Source organism: Haliotis asinina, chromosome 3, assembly GCF_037392515.1.
Source record: "Haliotis asinina isolate JCU_RB_2024 chromosome 3, JCU_Hal_asi_v2, whole genome shotgun sequence".
Taxonomy (NCBI): domain Eukaryota; kingdom Metazoa; phylum Mollusca; class Gastropoda; order Lepetellida; family Haliotidae; genus Haliotis; species Haliotis asinina.
Window position 1 is genome coordinate 73,392,318 of NC_090282.1, and position 17,436 is coordinate 73,409,753.

The window sequence follows — 17,436 nt, forward strand, 5'->3', positions numbered from 1 at the left end:
TTCAGTGTTTTGGTGCTTACATGAAGCAGTATGCAAACTCATCTGTAAACCTCACATGTTCTTTCCATTTTGTCAGTCAAGAAATACACCTATAGTCCATGTATGATGCCTCACTGAGATTTTGACAAAGGTCAACAAACTGTGTTCTACAAGGGGTCACTCTATATATGCTAAGGCATCTACTCGTCACGCTGAAGACATGAGTTTGATTCCCCTCATGGGTACTATGTGTGAGGCCCATTTCTGATGTCCCCTGCTGTGATATTGCTGAAATATTGCTATGAAGAGGCATAAAACAAGACTCACTCACTCACTCACTTTGTCTGGAGAATAAACCTGTCTGGCTGTAGTTTGACTATCAGCTGATTTTCGCTAACTGAGGTGGACCTGACTTGAGGAAGTGATGAGAGTTAGTGTTACGCAATAACTGACTATGCATGGTGAAAAGAAAGACATCTGGCAGACTGTCAAACAGGACGTAGTATAGGAAGGAATATTTTATGTTATGAATCTTACGGAGTGCAACCAAGTTGTAAAATAACATAACAGTTTATTGCAAGCATGCTACCATTTTGTTTCCTATATTCTCTAGGATTCATTATCACTGCAACACCATATAACCATATTTAAGCTGAATTTGAAGACCAAATAAAGGTCTGTGGAAGGTGGTCAGCTTATCTATGACATACAAAGTGGACAATTCAACTGAAAATGTTTTGTTACTAATTTCAGTGTTATGTCATCAAACAGTAATTTAGATTGGTGACTGTCAGTGTAATCTATGTGTTTAATGGAAATCAGTTTTCACAATGGCTGTGTACTAAACTGCCCAAGTAATTACATAGTCATGTTAATTTACTTTTGGTGTATGAGTTCCATAACAATGCTGGCTTGGATGTTGGATGTATAGTCCTCTTCTCAGAGTGGTGCTGGACAAATTTGGAAATAGGATGGGTTCTCCAGCAGCTGTAGGACATGTGTTGGAACAGTATTCAGGTTGAGAGACAGATGAGGAGAGCTTGCGTAGGATGTAGCTTGTTGGTATTGTAGATAGTAGTGGAGACACAATCATAGCTTATGGTCTCTAGATAGGGTCCTTGCATGATCACGATGTGCCTTATCCCTCCCAGTCTTTCAGATTGTTACTGTCGGCACCCACTCAGAGCTGTAATTCTGGAGTAGATAATGATGATATTTTAGGGTAAAGTCTTGTGAGGTTGTGTTCTGTTGATAAAGTAAGAAGCCATCCTTCTTTATTTTGAGATCCCTTTTCAGAAATGATTAAATTTAAATTCATATATTGGGAAGTAATCGATTGGGTGATGAAATTAATATTTCAAGTTCCAAAATAGAATTTGAAAATTAGTTTGTTTGGTTTTGATAATTTTGGTCCACTGATGTTTTAATAAAGTTACTAGGAAATAATATTGTGAAAACATGGACATGACTGAAGTAGATTTTCCTATACGAAGGTCTCTGAAAACAGTCTTTGTTTTGATCTGTGCACAAAGTACAATGATTGTTTTTGTTTTTTCATGTGTGGACCTGTTACCAAGTCTTGAATAATTGTCAAGATATGAGACATCCTGAAATATCCAGGTAGCATTTCTCTGCTTCAGTGATAGATGCTTTGAAGTACTATAGTTTTGTGTGGACTGACATAATGGCGAAAAAAAAACCCACCCCACCCCATCCTACCCAGAACATTACTACTAGAAGTAGACTGTTAATTTTTAAGAGCCATGCATTTCAACATGAACCACAAACACAGAATAATATATAAAGTCTGTAGCCACTATGTGGCTTTTGAGATGTTCCTTTTTTCTATGGTAATGTGTGGGTATTGGGGGTTATGGCGTGTCCATTACACAGAATGGATGTCAATGTTCCATCATTCTGTGTAGACTTTCTACTGTGTCTCCACTAACTACTTCCTTACCACTTTCTAAGTACCTTGAATAGCTAAGGAATCTCCTTAACATGTGAAACTAGTGATCAATTTTTGTCCAGATGTTAGATAACATCCAGATTTTGTCCAGATTTTAGATAACAAAATAGATATGCGTGTGATTTTGCTAACCAGAAAATGATAAATTGTTAAAATTAAGTCAAAACTATTGTTGAATTTAGTAGCAGTGAAATGTGTAGAAAATATATTAGAAAAGTTTAGAAAGACTTAAAAATTGTGATGAACTGTGACAGATAAGTATCCATAACAGAAGGGAGGTAACTCTACATGTTATTTTTCTGGTTCTTCCAACTTTTACCTCTTTCCAAAGTAAGTAAGTCAGTGTACAACAAGTAAGTGTACAAGGTTATCCACATCGCACAAGGGGATTGTGTTATGAAATAAGCCTTTGTTTGTATGGTTCACTATGCCTAATACTTGATATATTTATCCCTGTACTAATAGTTTACATGTATTGTGCTGCCATCTTGTAGACTTCAGCTGCATGAGTTGAGTGATGTAGACTTAATGGTGAATATTAAAACTTACAAAGAACACCAGGTATTTCAACATAGTGGATTGTGTCTCTTTCAGTGCCAAATTAATGTCCTTGATTTTGATCTATGTTGTCTTGTAAAATTATGCATGTTACATATTAATCATGTGTAATTTAAATCATTTGCTTAGATTATTAACACATTATATGCAACTACTTGAGTTAGTAAAGTAAGGCCTTATGTACATACTCTATGCATTAGGTGAGACACAAGTGCTATACTGACCGTTGATGTCCGTGATTGTCATCAACATTGAGAAGCATTGGCATGTCGCAAAGATGCCTCAGGTCAATTAGCGATGTGATGCTTAGGTATTATTTGGTGAGGAACACCAGAAAATGAGTGAATATGACATGAGCAGTGACTAGGAATAGGACATATCATAAATGTTTCATATTTGATACAGCCATGAAAGTTTAATGGTAAAATCCTTTCCTTATCCTGGTGACAGACATGATTGTACATTTCAGAAAGGCCAGTTTTGAAATATTTCCTAATTCTAATATTTTATAGAACTGATTGGTAGTGAAGAAAGATTTACTAATAAATCAAAATAAGTGAACTTGAATCCTCTGGTTACAAGGATTTCAGATGTATGTGAATATATTTTTCTTATCCACCAAGTTACTTTGAAATGTTTCCCATTGGTGATGAGTATCATGGACTGTCCTGTGGTCAGTGCTTAAAATAACACAGTCTCTCCATCTACAGTAATACTTCATCCTTCATCTTCATTTCAGCACATATTTTGTAAAATATTCATTTGTGAACATTTTCTTAATCATCGTTACCTGTAAATGTACTTTTAAGATACAATAAAAATAAGTCAACTTGATGTTGTAATTTTGTTCCCCAAGTATATTTGTGAATTGTGAAGAAGCATCCTATGAGTGAAGGGCTGACACTTCATACAGCAATGACCTGCCTCTAGTACCTGGTACATAACAGCAATGACCTGCCTCTAGTACCTGGTACATAACAGCAATGACCTGCCTCTAGTACCTGGTACATAACAGCAATGACCTGCCTCTAGTACCTGGTACATAACAGCAATGACCTGCCTCTAGTACCTGGTACATAACAGCAATGACCTGCCTCTAGTACCTGGTACATAACAGCAATGACCTGCCTCTAGTACCTGGTACATAACAGCAAATGACCTGCCTCTAGTACCTGGTACATAACAGCAATGACCTGCCTCTAGTACCTGGTACATAACAGCAAATGACCTGCCTCTAGTACCTGGTACATAACAGCAATGACCTGCCTCTAGTACCTGGTACATAACAGCAAATGACCTGCCTCTAGTACCTGGTACATAACAGCAATGACCTGCCTCTAGTACCTGGTACATAACAGCAAATGACCTGCCTCTAGTACCTGGTACATAACAGCAATGACCTGCCTCTAGTACCTGGTACATAACAGCAATGAGCGAGTTCAATTTTTTGCTGCTTTTAGCACACCAGAAACAGGCTTCATGCATTTAGCCTGGGTCTCCTTTGTAATGAGTGAAACTTGTACAAAGCCTGGCATCTGCTAACATGATCGATTGATCTACGTAATTGGGATACGATGAAATGTACAAACCAACCACAAGATCCTGTTACAGAAAATCAATTCAAATCCGGATGTTCACGAGTTGTGAGGTATGGCATGTTACTGGGCTAACACAACAGACCCACCACACACAGAAAAATGAACAATCATCTGTACCCTATTTCATCTCAATACACATTTGATGTGGATTTAAAATGGTTGTGAATCTCAAAAAACAACACACACACTTTGATTTCAGTTTTATATACCTTCCTTTTGCACAGCCAACAAAACACACATATTTGACTACATCAACACACAAGGGCAAAAAACATCTACACTAACACATACAAAAACATGAAAACCCCTTGTCTCTACAGCATGTTGAGACAAGAAAAGGCAGGAGACTAACACTGCTGAAAATGCCATTAGAAACAGGATTACAAAATTATGAATTGTTACTTAAATGTGATAAAACTCATTCTACAATCACAAGAAATACACTGAAAATGACCGTATAAAAAAATCTGTTTATGAAGTCTATGAACAGCATTTAGAAGTGATATACAGGTGAGAATTTATGGATGTCAACTTTGATATTTTGAGGATGACGTTTCAGAGTATATCCTTACTCCCTCATTCACCTGATTTAAATATTCACTCAAATGTCATGTTCCTCAAAGTAAATAAGTTGCCTTTATCTGTTTATGAATGTCTACGAATCATTCTCAATACCAAATACATTTCCTGCACATGGAACCAAGGACATTTTAATAGGTTAGCATATAACTGAACAAATACATCTAAATTTTCATAGAAATAGTGGAATGAATGCAATAGATTCTTTGTCTTTGGTAGACATGGGCTGATTTCTTCAAATGCATCCACCTAGGAACTGTTCAGTTTTGCTTAATGCTGCTCTGCTTAACAATATTCCAGCCATATCATGGCAGGTGACACCAGAAATGGGGTTCACATATTATACCCATGACGGGAATCAAACTTGGGTCTTTGATCGTGATGAGTGAATGCTTCAACCACCTGGCTACCCCACTACCCCTGCACACTTGTTAGGGTGAAACGTAACAACTCAGCCCCAAAAGATAGTAGAAGAATTTGTACTCAGTTGAGAGTATTACTCAGAAAGCATTATCTAAATTGTAGCATTTGTAATATTCATACTGAGAATTTCTTAGAGTGTTAAATTCGACATGTTAGTATTTTTCATGGCTACCAGATCCCCTTCTTTGATTGACATTCTAGAAGTATTGTAGATGAAGGATGAGGATCATGATCTTAATCCCTTATGTATACAACTATGTACATTACAGTCAGGCCACGTTAATCCGGACACTTCTGTTTTTCATCAAAAACGTTCGGATAGTGAAACGTACGGACTACTGAAACGAACTTTTATGAACACAACTACAGTAGGGTTACTTCCCTTTCACATGGCAATACAAAAACATACAAACGTATACAAGTTTCTAAAGACTTTATTACAGTTTGTAGACATAATAACTTGAATATTCATATAATAACCAATCAATGCATACAATCATGTCTGGATAGATTATACATACACGTAACAAAACTCACTTGTGAAAGAAATCTACATGACGGCAACAGTTCTGAATGGTGGAGCTTTTTGCTTCTTCAACTCGCAAGTGTCACTTAACAATTACCACTGAATGGAGCTTACGGTGCGAAGGGATTATCTGAACCTTTTTGATGTACCGCCGGATTAATGAAGCAAAACTATATGTAATTAGCTAATCTGTTACCGCTGATTAACGTCCGGATACGGAGAGTGAAGCACCGGATTACTCAATCAACAGGTAATGAGTTTACATAGTAAACAAGATTGGTTACAGCTTGCTATTGTTCGGATATCGCGGGAATCGGATTGTCGGGGTCCGGACTAACGCGGCCTGACTGTATATCTACCTATTTAATCCAGTATACTATCTGTGTTATCAACCTCTTCTGTAGTAGATACAATTCATATTTGAATCATCCCTCATCTTTTCTCCAAACATCTAAAATATACATATTAAGTAAAGTTACTTCTCATGTGTCACTTGCTTGATAACAACATTAGAATCCATGTCGAAACACCACCTATACAACAATAAAGAAGTTGCATATCCACAAAAATAGTCCTCAACCATTACCAGATCCCCTTTCCGAGTAGTAATACAAACTTCATCGCCTAGTTCTGGAACTAGACATGAGTAAAACCAGTTTCCCTTGTCAACAAATTTTACAGATGGGCTTTCAAAATATTACTTCATAAGTAAATTATATAACAGCAATTAGATTTCTATTCTTTTGATGTTTTCCAAGAATGCCTCTAAAAAAATCATGAATAAAAATTGATTGAATTGAACTTCACATCAGTAAATCTCATGAACATACATGATATGGTTGATGAAATATAATGATATGGTTTATGAATGTGTGTTCCCCAAACACTTAAGATCATATCACAGCCAACAGGAATGTCAGCATTGTTCGATAAAGTACTGTTCTCCCTCTACTCCCAGGTGCTATCTGATTAAATGACCTTCTGCTGACATTTTATTAATAAGAAAACCACACTATATGTGACAGACAAGGCTTTCAAATTTTGCTAATGGACTACAATCTCAAGTGGTTTGATTGTGATAAGTGCTTATGGTGGTTGACATTCTACAAATGAGAAAACTGAACTTTGTATGAAAATCAATTTAGATGTTAACCATTCTCAAACTTCTGAAGTTTTGAAATCAGGTTAGCTATGCATGAAACATTCCTTGCCCCACCAACTTCTTAATCCCTGTCTTGTCATATAGGCTATGATAAAAGTGAAGAATTTTTAAGGCTACAAACGTTTTGAAAATAAGGCCCCTGGAAGGAAGGTTCCTTTTCAAAATTTGCTTATGGTCTACAATCTCAACTGGCTTGACTTGTGTTCAGTTTTTATTGTCACCTGGTGATTGTGCATTATCAGCTGTTGAAATGAATGGGAGCTTGAAATTTGCCCTTTCAGCAAAATTCACTTACCCAAATTTTGTCTTGATGCATGAAACTGTTTGAGCATATAGATAAAACACAACATTTGCAAGAACACACTATGTTCAAAGTGTCTATCTATCACAGCAGTCAAGTGGCATGTGACAAGTTACAGATAGGTAAGTATGTCAATAGAATGACTGTACCCGGAAATCTGGCAGCTTCTATGAATATTACACCACAACAATACACCACATTTATTGAACACATGAACAAGTTGTAGGGACATAAAAATTCTACTAAATATTACATATATTTCCTGTAAATCTGACATTAGAATTGCGATAATTTATGGACATATATACATCCTCATCCACTGGGACTAGAACTGACATGGATACTCTGTACTGACATGACACAACCGTTACTGGATTAACGTCATGCAGACTCGCTCAAGAATATATATCTATTTTAGACTTTGGTTTATACCCTGAACAGAGATTGTACTTAAACAACTGTTTGTCGAGTGTTACCTGGGAAGATTATCTGAAGTTGAAAGAGACATGCATTACATCTCCTAAAAAATGACCATTGCAGTTTAAGATATGTTGACAACTGCAATAGTACTGCCAGTCTCATGACAATTGTCAACTAAAGCAATGGTACTCAATAGTGCCATGACAATTGCCAACTACTGCAATAGTGTCATGACAATTGCCAACAACTGCCATAATCTCATGACAATTGTCAACTACTGCCATAGTCTTATTACAATTGTCAACTACTGCCATAATCTCACAACAATTCAACAACTGCCATAATCTCATGACAATTGTCAACTACTGCCATAATTTCACAACAATTCAACAACTGCCATAATCTCATGACAATTGTCAACTACTGCCATAGTCTAATAACAACTGTCAACTACTGCAATAGTATCATGACAATTGTCAGCTATTGCACCAGTACCATGGCAATTGTCAACTACTGCAATACTTCTCTAATAGTAGTAAATCAGCCTGGTAACTACATGCATCTATGTAACAGACATGACAGAGCATGGCTACTTCTGGTCCCTAGTCCTGTAGACAGAGACCAATCTTTGGATTCCAAACATGCTGTCAGGTTTTCAACATCACATTCACAAATAATACTGAAACGACGGAAGACATTTCACTTTTCAAATAGACTGTACATCACCTGTATACGGAGACATGACATGAGCATTAAAACTATTATATAAAAAAAAAAATTTCTGTTAATTTATAAAGAAACAAGTGAACAGACACATCAGATCGATAATTGATCAAAATCCAGGAACACGGGCAAAAAGTAATTCTGGATATAATCTAAACTTTAAGTTATGGCCAAACAAAGAAGCTGTCATAAATTCAGTTTTATGTGCATGCAAATGACGTATTACCTCACCAGACAAATAGGGATCCATTCCATAAAGAAATCACAGCGATAAGATGATCTTAAGTAGCATTTTTTTACAACCTTCTATGACAACCATGCAGCTATGATTGCTCTGTGGGACAGGACCTCGGCACTACGGCAATCGTAACCTTGTATTCTTTACCAACCATTTACAACAATCGTGCAGCTGTGACTGCCTTTACGACAATTGTAGCGCTAACATTACTTGGTGGAATATGCCCTGGGCCTAGAGTTTTGAAGCTCACTTAGCGCGAAGATTGTCATGACATACATTTACATTAGCTTATGACTATGTAAGTACTAAGAGAGCTTCGAAAATCTAGGTCCTGACTGCCATTGTACAAAGAAACTTAGTGCTAAGACAACTTTGTAAAAAGAAGATCTTGGATTCCACTGTATAAAGCAATCTCAGAGCTAAGTAGATCGTAACTCCCATAGCTTCACATTGACTTACGACAGAGCTGAGATTGTTTTGTTGAATACAGTCCTGGCAGCTAATTCATGCAGGATGATCACATAATCCCATTAATGCTTAGAAGATATGACTGTCTGTGTGATCCTGCTGATCACTGTGTGAGAGTTATATGTGGGTATATCTGTGCCCCAGGTACCAACACTTTAATATCCAAGGGTCCCTTCAGGGACAGTTTGAAATTGAGATAGGTGTGAATCCAGTGATGTGTAGTAAATGCATATTTGTCCGATCTTTCAACACCTTTCAGTTTAAGATGCATACATGCCTTTTTCTGCAAATCACTGATTTTGTAGAAGTTTGCACATTGCTGTCGCATCCAGAAATGTTTAGCTGGATCTATGGAAGGGAAAAAGTATTCTGCTGGAGCTAAGTATGTCCCATTTATATGACTGGCTGGATAATGATGTGCTCTTAGAAACTGACGATACACAAATGTAATAAAATGAGGACCGGTTGAATCCAGAACGTTCCACATGTGGGAGAAAGAAGGGAGATAATCAATGACCATTTTAAAAAATGGATGACCCTTACGACATGCAATAAAGGCATTGATTATGAGATGTTCGAAGTTGGAATCAAGAATGGAATGTTCGTATGGTTCCTGTGCCAGGATACATGAGTACTTGTAGGTAATAGGGGCTAATGGTTTCAAACTTTCCAAGTCCATATCAGCATAAACCCCTCCATACTCATACAGAATAAAGTAACGCAATGCATCTGCTCGGCGAATTCCTTCAGAATAGTTGTCAAAAACAGGCAGAAAGGAAGGATATTTATCTGCAATTAGCTGTCTTGCACTCTCATCTGTCCACAGAATGTACGTCCAATCTGGGTTGTTGCGTTGCCAGGTTCTCACCCATTTTTCAAACTTTCGGGGTATTTGGGTATCCTTCCATGTTTGATGAATAATTTTTGGAAATTTAGGTTTGCCACTTGTAGGAAAACTCTCCATTTCTTTGATACCCAGTGGTACGAAGTCTTTAGAGATTGGGATCGTGAGGTCGGCAAAGTCGCCATGTTCTCGAATCTGTTCAAATTTAATGAGCCAGTGGAGGATGAATATTAATGTGAATCCGAAAATGAGAGTCTTGCAGGTTGATCTCCTCTTGTCTTCTCGGAAGATGAGGCTGCAGCAGAGGTTCAGCATCCTCCCGAAGCGATGTCGTGCTGGAACAGTAAGTGAATGTGTGAGTTATGCACTGTTTCAGTTACATCACAGTGTGCTACCTTCACATGGGAGGAGAGCACAAGTGATGCATACAATTTCTACTTTGGTAAAGTCAATGCACGCGGGTTCCCATAAACGTGGAAATGTGATAACATAATCAGGACAATCTGAGATTTGATCCCCTAATTACAGTTGTTCTGGAAATAATGCCATCTAAGAAACTATAATGCCTTTGAGAAGACAAATGAGTGAGTGAGTGAGTGAGTTAATATTTAACGTCACATCGGCAACAGACATAGACACATCTATACAGTGTGAGCAATAGCCACTGGGCTGCTAGCTAGAAAAAATCTCCACGATCACTGGTGTGACTGGCTAGTTAATTTTTCATGGGATTCATTTTGCAAATTTATCAATCTCTTTCCGGCTTGTTGAGTTATAATACATTTTTAAATCATACAAGATTATGGCCTGATAAAAGTGTTCATCACATTAGCAGCTTACAGATGAAACCCGTATGACATTCACACACACAGAACAACACAGCCAGTCTGCCAGCCAGACACACTGTAATGGCATTACAACTATCACGAGAGTGTACAGCCACATTACATTGTTAGTGTAATACCACTGTAATATGAGTAAACCAACTTTAAACCTTGGTACAATGTATCCACATACATCAATGTGAACAGAAATGACAGAGCATCGTAACCTTTGGTACCTCACCTTGTAGATAATGAGTCTTTGGATTCCATACATCGGTCTGAGTTTATGAGATCATATTTACATTAAATACATTACTAAATTACATCCAAATGTTACAGATGGAAGACATTTTATCTTTCATATTTTGTCATTCAAATAAATTGTGCATCACCAGTAGATGGTTGTAGTGCAAATTGAGACATGAGCATTTGATGGCTTGTATACAGTGTTTTTTTTAAGCACATATATATTTTCTGGCTAACAGGAATCAGACCAAAATTGTTTGGAGACCAGGTGTATGGAATAAGGAAGTCGTGAACAAAATCTAAAGTTAATTATTGTCAAACACAGAAGAAATTACACAACTTTTGTAAAGTCAGCATTATAAGCACACAAATGACAACTAGGGACCATTAAAAAAAAGTGATTTTAGCACAAAGATGAACTTCACTATCATTCTTAAATGACCATTTAGGACAATCATGCAGCTATGATTACTCTGTGGACAGGGCCTAGGATTTATAAGCTCTCTTTGTGCTAAGATAATCATAAGTACCATACTAACACTAACACATGACTGCCTTAACACTAAGTGATCTTTGAAAATCTAGACCCAGGATCTTAGTACTAAGACAATCAGACTGACAGACAGACATGCACCGAGAGACACACAGACACATACTTTACAGAACATGAATTTTTTAAATCTATTTTGACTGAGTTGTTAAGTCTAACAACTTGTGTCAAAGTTACGTCATCATGTCTTATCCCTTTATTACCAACATGGGTTGATTGTACTTGTCAGAGTTATTCTCAGTATAGTTGTATGACACTTCCCCCAATCTATGAGGACAAACAGGCATCACACATTGTATCCAGGGGTGAACTGTACTCAGATGCTTGGATTGGTTAGTGAATGTTTGAACCACTACGCTCCATCTCCAGAAGTACTTGTACTAAAACTAGACATGCAATAATGTTATTTTCAAGTAAACCAGAACACCAACAGGTTCTCAAACACAATTTGCTTTGACGAGCACTGTGCACATGTCAACTTATTATCCTCAAACTAGGGTGAGTGAGTCAATGAGTTTAGTTTTATACTGCTTTTAGCAATATTCTAGCAATATCATGGTGGAGGAGACTAGAAATGAGCTCTAAATATATATAGGGAACCGAACTTGGATTTTCGGCATGATGACTGAATGTTGAGACCTGGGCTGTTCCGGTCCACTTTCATATTTGGTGAATTGAACTATATCCCTTCAACAAATTCCCTTCGTTTGCTTGTGGTGATTAGGATGGAGTGTTCATAATTATTTTCTTTGAAAGGAATCAGAATACTTGAGTCTGAACTCGGTACAAGATATGCTGAATGGAATATACTAGTATTCAAACGAGGCAGGAAAAGAGCCAACATTCTCATATGTAAAGTGAATGAATTTCACGCTGGTTTTGGCACTATTCCAGCAATATCACGGCAGGGACATCAGAAATGGGCTTCAAACATCGTACCCATGGGGAGGGAACTGAATCTGGGCCTTTGTCATAAAACTTGATTAATATTAATGTAGTCATTTGTCTCTGTCAACTGTCACCATGGTCGAAACATATCAAAGAAATATTTTGTGAATATTTCACATAATATTTCACAAAATGCAATGAATAATACATCACTTGCTGTACCTTATCCAAGGTAAACCTTTTGTACACATAAATTGTCACCATGAGAGCACTAACTTTGATTAATTAACATTCATATATATATCTTACTTTTTGAGAATGACTTTTCATTTCTTATATATTATCTAAAGGCTATCAAATATGTCATCAAACTGTATTTGGTCAATACACAATGCATTTTTACATTTCTTGCATTTCTTCAACAGACACCAGTCCTATTTTAGCTACTGTCACATGACCTTGACTGAGGTAATATTGATGTTTTGGAACCCATAATGCAGCATAATGAGTAAGAAATATGCTCTGGAAGTTGTATAAGAACACTGGTTATAACTTATATGTACTTGCAGCTAATTCTACTTGGAGTAAGAAGTACAACATACTTATCTAAAAAATATTATGTGTAGATGCATATATATTTATAAACATATCTAATTCAAACAAGTGAGACGATATCAGACGAAGACAATACTATGACATGTTACTTTAAACAACATTTCCGTGACATACTGACAGGAAATACTGACAACAATGAAATAGAAACTAAAATAAAAACTACATGGACACATGTTGACTTAATAAGACTTGAATAATGCACTGACAATGAAAAAGGTCATAAATATGTACCATGATATTTCTAACAACAAAGATTTCTAAAAAAGAAAACAAATAAAATATGGTCAATTGCAATTCACCTATGTACCACATTATCTGTACCACATTATCTGAGATGTGACATTTGATTACAGCATACCAGTAATCTGTACAGCACAATCTGAGATGTGACATTTGATCACAGCATACCAGTAATCTGTACAGCACAATCTGAGATGTGACATTTGATTACAGCATACCAGTAATCTGTACAGCACAATCTGAGATGTGACATTTGATCACAGCATACCAGTAATCTGTACAGCACAAACTGAGATGTGGCCCTAGCTTTATGTACAGCACAATCTGAGATGTGACATTTGATCACTGCATACCAGTAATCTGTACAGCACAAACTGAGATGTGGCCCTAGTCTTATGTACAGCACAAACTGAGATGTGGCCCTAGTCTTATGTACAGCACAAACTGAGATGTGGCCCTAGCTTTATGTACAGCACAATCTGAGATGTGACATTTGATCACTGCATACCAGTAATCTGTACAGCACAAACTGAGATGTGGCCCTAGCCTTATGTAAAACACAAACTGAGACGTGGCCCTAGTCTTATGTACATCACAATATGAGATGTGACACTTCTGTACAGCATAATCTGCACTACACAATCTCAGACATGACACTCAGGTACAGCATAATCTGTACGACATAATCTGAGATGTGACTCTTCTGTACAACATGATCTGCACAACATGATCTGAGAGGTTACCACTCAGGTACAGCATAATCTGTAAAACACAATTTGAGATGTGGGGGACACTTAAGTACAACATAATCTGTACAACAAAATCTGAGACGTGACACTCAGGTACAGCATAATCTCTAAGACACAATCTGAGATGTGACATTAATTTTAGGTACAACATGATCTGTACAACACAATCTGAGATGTGACAGTCAGGTGCAGCATAATCTGTACAACATAATCTGAGATGTGACACTTCTGTAATGTGTACAACTCAGTTCATGTGCCTAAAGAATTGTCCCATTTGTGTACAAAACAACCAATGCAGCTGTTTTGGTAGTACCAAACGTCAAGATCTACAAAACTGTATTGCTTAACATATTGTGACTCTTTACATGGCAACAAAATTGCATCACTGCATGAAAACTCCCTCTCTCCCCCCCCCCCCCCCCCCCCAAAAAAAAAAAATAAGCAACAAAAATCAATTCCTACACTACAGCAAACTCACAAATACACCAAGCAAATAATAAGTACTCAGATCAAATTGATGTGCTTTTTAGGAACAAGACATGCAAAACAATCACGATGTCATATTTACTTCACGTCAATTTACCTGTAGAGAACTTCGTAGTCACGTCATGTAAGCTTGCCTGCAAAGTAAGCCTTTTGTTACTGTCAGTATGTCAGTATACTATCCACAGCTGTAGCGCTACCTTATACACCTACTAACATTCCATGATGAATATATGTACACAAAGATATGACCAACGCCCCACTGTAAACCATACTGGGTGTGTTATCAGATCAATGTGCGTACAACTGCAGCTGGTGTGGAAAGCCTCAGTTTGTGTAACTCAGTACAGGATATTTCACAGCCTTACCACGGACACTCACAAAGCAGAAATGAAGCTGTTGAAATAATTGTGTGTCTTCCGAAAGTAAAACCCTGTGCTTCACATTAACTGGTATTCGTAGTCACAGCAGATAACCTTGTGGCACAGAAAGTAGTTAAAATAATTTTGTGAGATTGACACAATACTGAAGACGCAACTACAGACACACTAACACCATTACAGAATCAGGTAACACCTGACTGGCCAGGTGTAATACAAATATGGGCTTGGCAGGTACAGGGAACAATGAGGGAACAAAGAGCACCTCCTTCCTGTTCTGCATGAACGGGATAGTTTGACAGGTATACAACATCCTAACCAGTTTGGTGACTGTGAGTAGTACGTATTGACTGAATCAACCATACAGCAACATGACATCCTTTCATACCGCTTAACATACTTTGAGGATTATTTCTGTCTTTCTAAAACACATCATTGGGGCAACAATTTTTTTTAAGCATACCGGTAATCATGTTCATCAAGAAAGAAAACAACTAAATAATTCCACTAAAAGCAAAAATTGGGAAAAATAAAAAAATTCAACGCATTTACAAATACTCAATGGTTTCATTTGTTTGTTGTGCTACCATTTTACAAACACAAGTGTGGGTGAGTTTTAGGCCAGGTTTTGTGATATTCCAGCAATATCACGGTGAGGGACATCAGAAATGTGCTTCACACATTTTACCCATGTGGGGAATTGAACCCAGGTTTTGATAACTGCAACTCCTCTAAAGATATGAATTCAATAAAGTCATCAAAGCTCAGCAAAATAAATTTGTTAAATCACCTCTTACAACCAGCCGATGTTGCTGGAAATGACTTCTGATTTATGGAAATGAAAACTGCTTGCACCTGGTGCAACCATAATGTTGCACATGACAAAGAACATGTTTTACCTGCTCCTCAGTGTGAGGCTATAGGTAAAGCAGGAGGTTTAGTAACAATGATTTAGACCATTAAATGTAACATAATTATTCTGGGCTGAATAAGATAATCATACCTTTCTTCAAAATTTCCTAATATGAACAGAAAGTACTTCAGTCACTGTCTGTGTAGTCACAAGAATCACAGCACCAAGTCAGTTCCTCATTGTTCCATTTTCAAACTGAGGTCTGTGTTCTTTGAACAGCAAAATATTAACAGGTTGGTCTAAATATGACGTTGTATTGTGTAGTTTCAGGTTTCACCAGCGCAAGTTCTAAATGCTTAAGGCCATTTCTAGTGCTCCCTAATGTGATGTTGCTGTAATATGGCTAAAGAAAGGCACAAAACTAAACTCATTCACTCACTGTAAATGCTTAATTTAAGCACTGAGAGTTAATCTTGAAAGTGGAACATTTATTATTTTGTAAAATAGTAAACAAGTGTTTTCTGTGGGTATTCTAAGTAGATGATGAAAACCAAGGAAGATGTTTGAGCATCACATCTTTTTGTCAAAGGGCATTGTTTTTCTATCCAATTCAGAGGAAACAAAAATGGTGTCACACTCAACAAATGCTCAATTTATGAACCTTGAGCACCTATTTCTTTTTGAAAATCATACTCAGCAAACTTTCAGACATTAATTAGTAAATAGCCTAGAGCAGACCAGACAATAACATGATTGATGCTTATCTATGTGTTTGGGCTATAATCTACCTGTCAGTCAGTCTGACCTCATTCTTAAATTAAGTGCCTCCAACGACAAGCACCTGCTACCGGAGACAGATTCTAAATTCTTCACTAGAGGATTTTACAGAGGTCCAATTGTCAGTGATATTTCAAATGAACTAGTAACATTAAGTATTCATGGTATGGAAGTGAAACATGATGGGATAATTTTAAAAATAAAAAAAACAAAAACAAACAAACAAACAAACAAACAAAAAACTATTAGAGCGAAAACGTTGCCATCATATCATCTAATATTCATCTTGGTATCTCGTTTTTCACCAAAATGGATGTAGACAAAGGCACATATTATTTTATACAGCACAAAGGATAAAGCTGTATTAGCTATCAGCTATCATTTAGCATTGTTGGGAGGATTTTGTCTTATCTTATAATGGAAAAAAAATGTTGCACCTGACATATCGCAACGATGAATACCTGGATTTTAAAAACATGGTGGGTATCTAAAAGTATAGATACCCGCTAGAAAATGGAAATACCCACTTAGTTACAAGTATATGGGTATTATACAAGCACGGCCAAAAGCTTATCTGGAGCTGTGATGTTTAATCGGATCATGTCTGCCTAGCCCCAAACTACTTTGTTGTATAAACAAACACATGGGGCTATGTGGGAATGATTTACACATCAGGGAATAGTCGTACTAAATAAACACAAACTTGTATACAGAGAGATTTAGCCCATGTAAAATGTGTAACTTAGCCAGGATTGAAGATGAATTTCATTTTGTTATGATATGCTCAGCTTATGAAAGCTTAGGATCTGAATACCTACTGTTTGTCTGGACATCCTATAATGTAAAATCTAGTTTTATTAACTTAATGGCATCTAGTGATACAAACATTATTATAAAGCTGCCACTTTATGTTCATATTATGCACTACGTCTGACATGTCAATTGTTGTAAAATGCAAATCTCAACCTGCTGGTTGTATGACCTGCACATGGGTGATATTATAATGTATTAACAGCACCACAACTGTGGAAAGTGTGTAAGTT

General features: G+C 36.9%; 1 protein-coding gene across 3 annotated transcripts in view; it reads right to left on the reverse strand.

Moving 5' to 3' along the window:
* Positions 1-4,292: 4,292 nt before the first annotated feature.
* Positions 4,293-17,436, reverse strand: part of LOC137278432 (uncharacterized) — a 31,050-nt gene continuing 17,906 nt past the window's right edge. The window contains exons 1-2 of one of the 3 annotated variants that reach the window (XM_067810758.1): positions 14,484-14,532; positions 8,959-10,123 (exon numbers count right to left, since the gene is read on the reverse strand). In XM_067810758.1, coding sequence (XP_067666859.1) covers positions 9,048-10,103 — 1,056 coding nt within the window. In that variant the 5' untranslated portion in view covers positions 10,104-10,123; positions 14,484-14,532 and the 3' untranslated portion in view covers positions 8,959-9,047. Of the gene's footprint in view, positions 10,124-14,483; positions 14,533-17,436 lie in introns of those variants that run through there. The other 2 variants (XM_067810756.1, XM_067810757.1) reach the window with 2 other exon arrangements.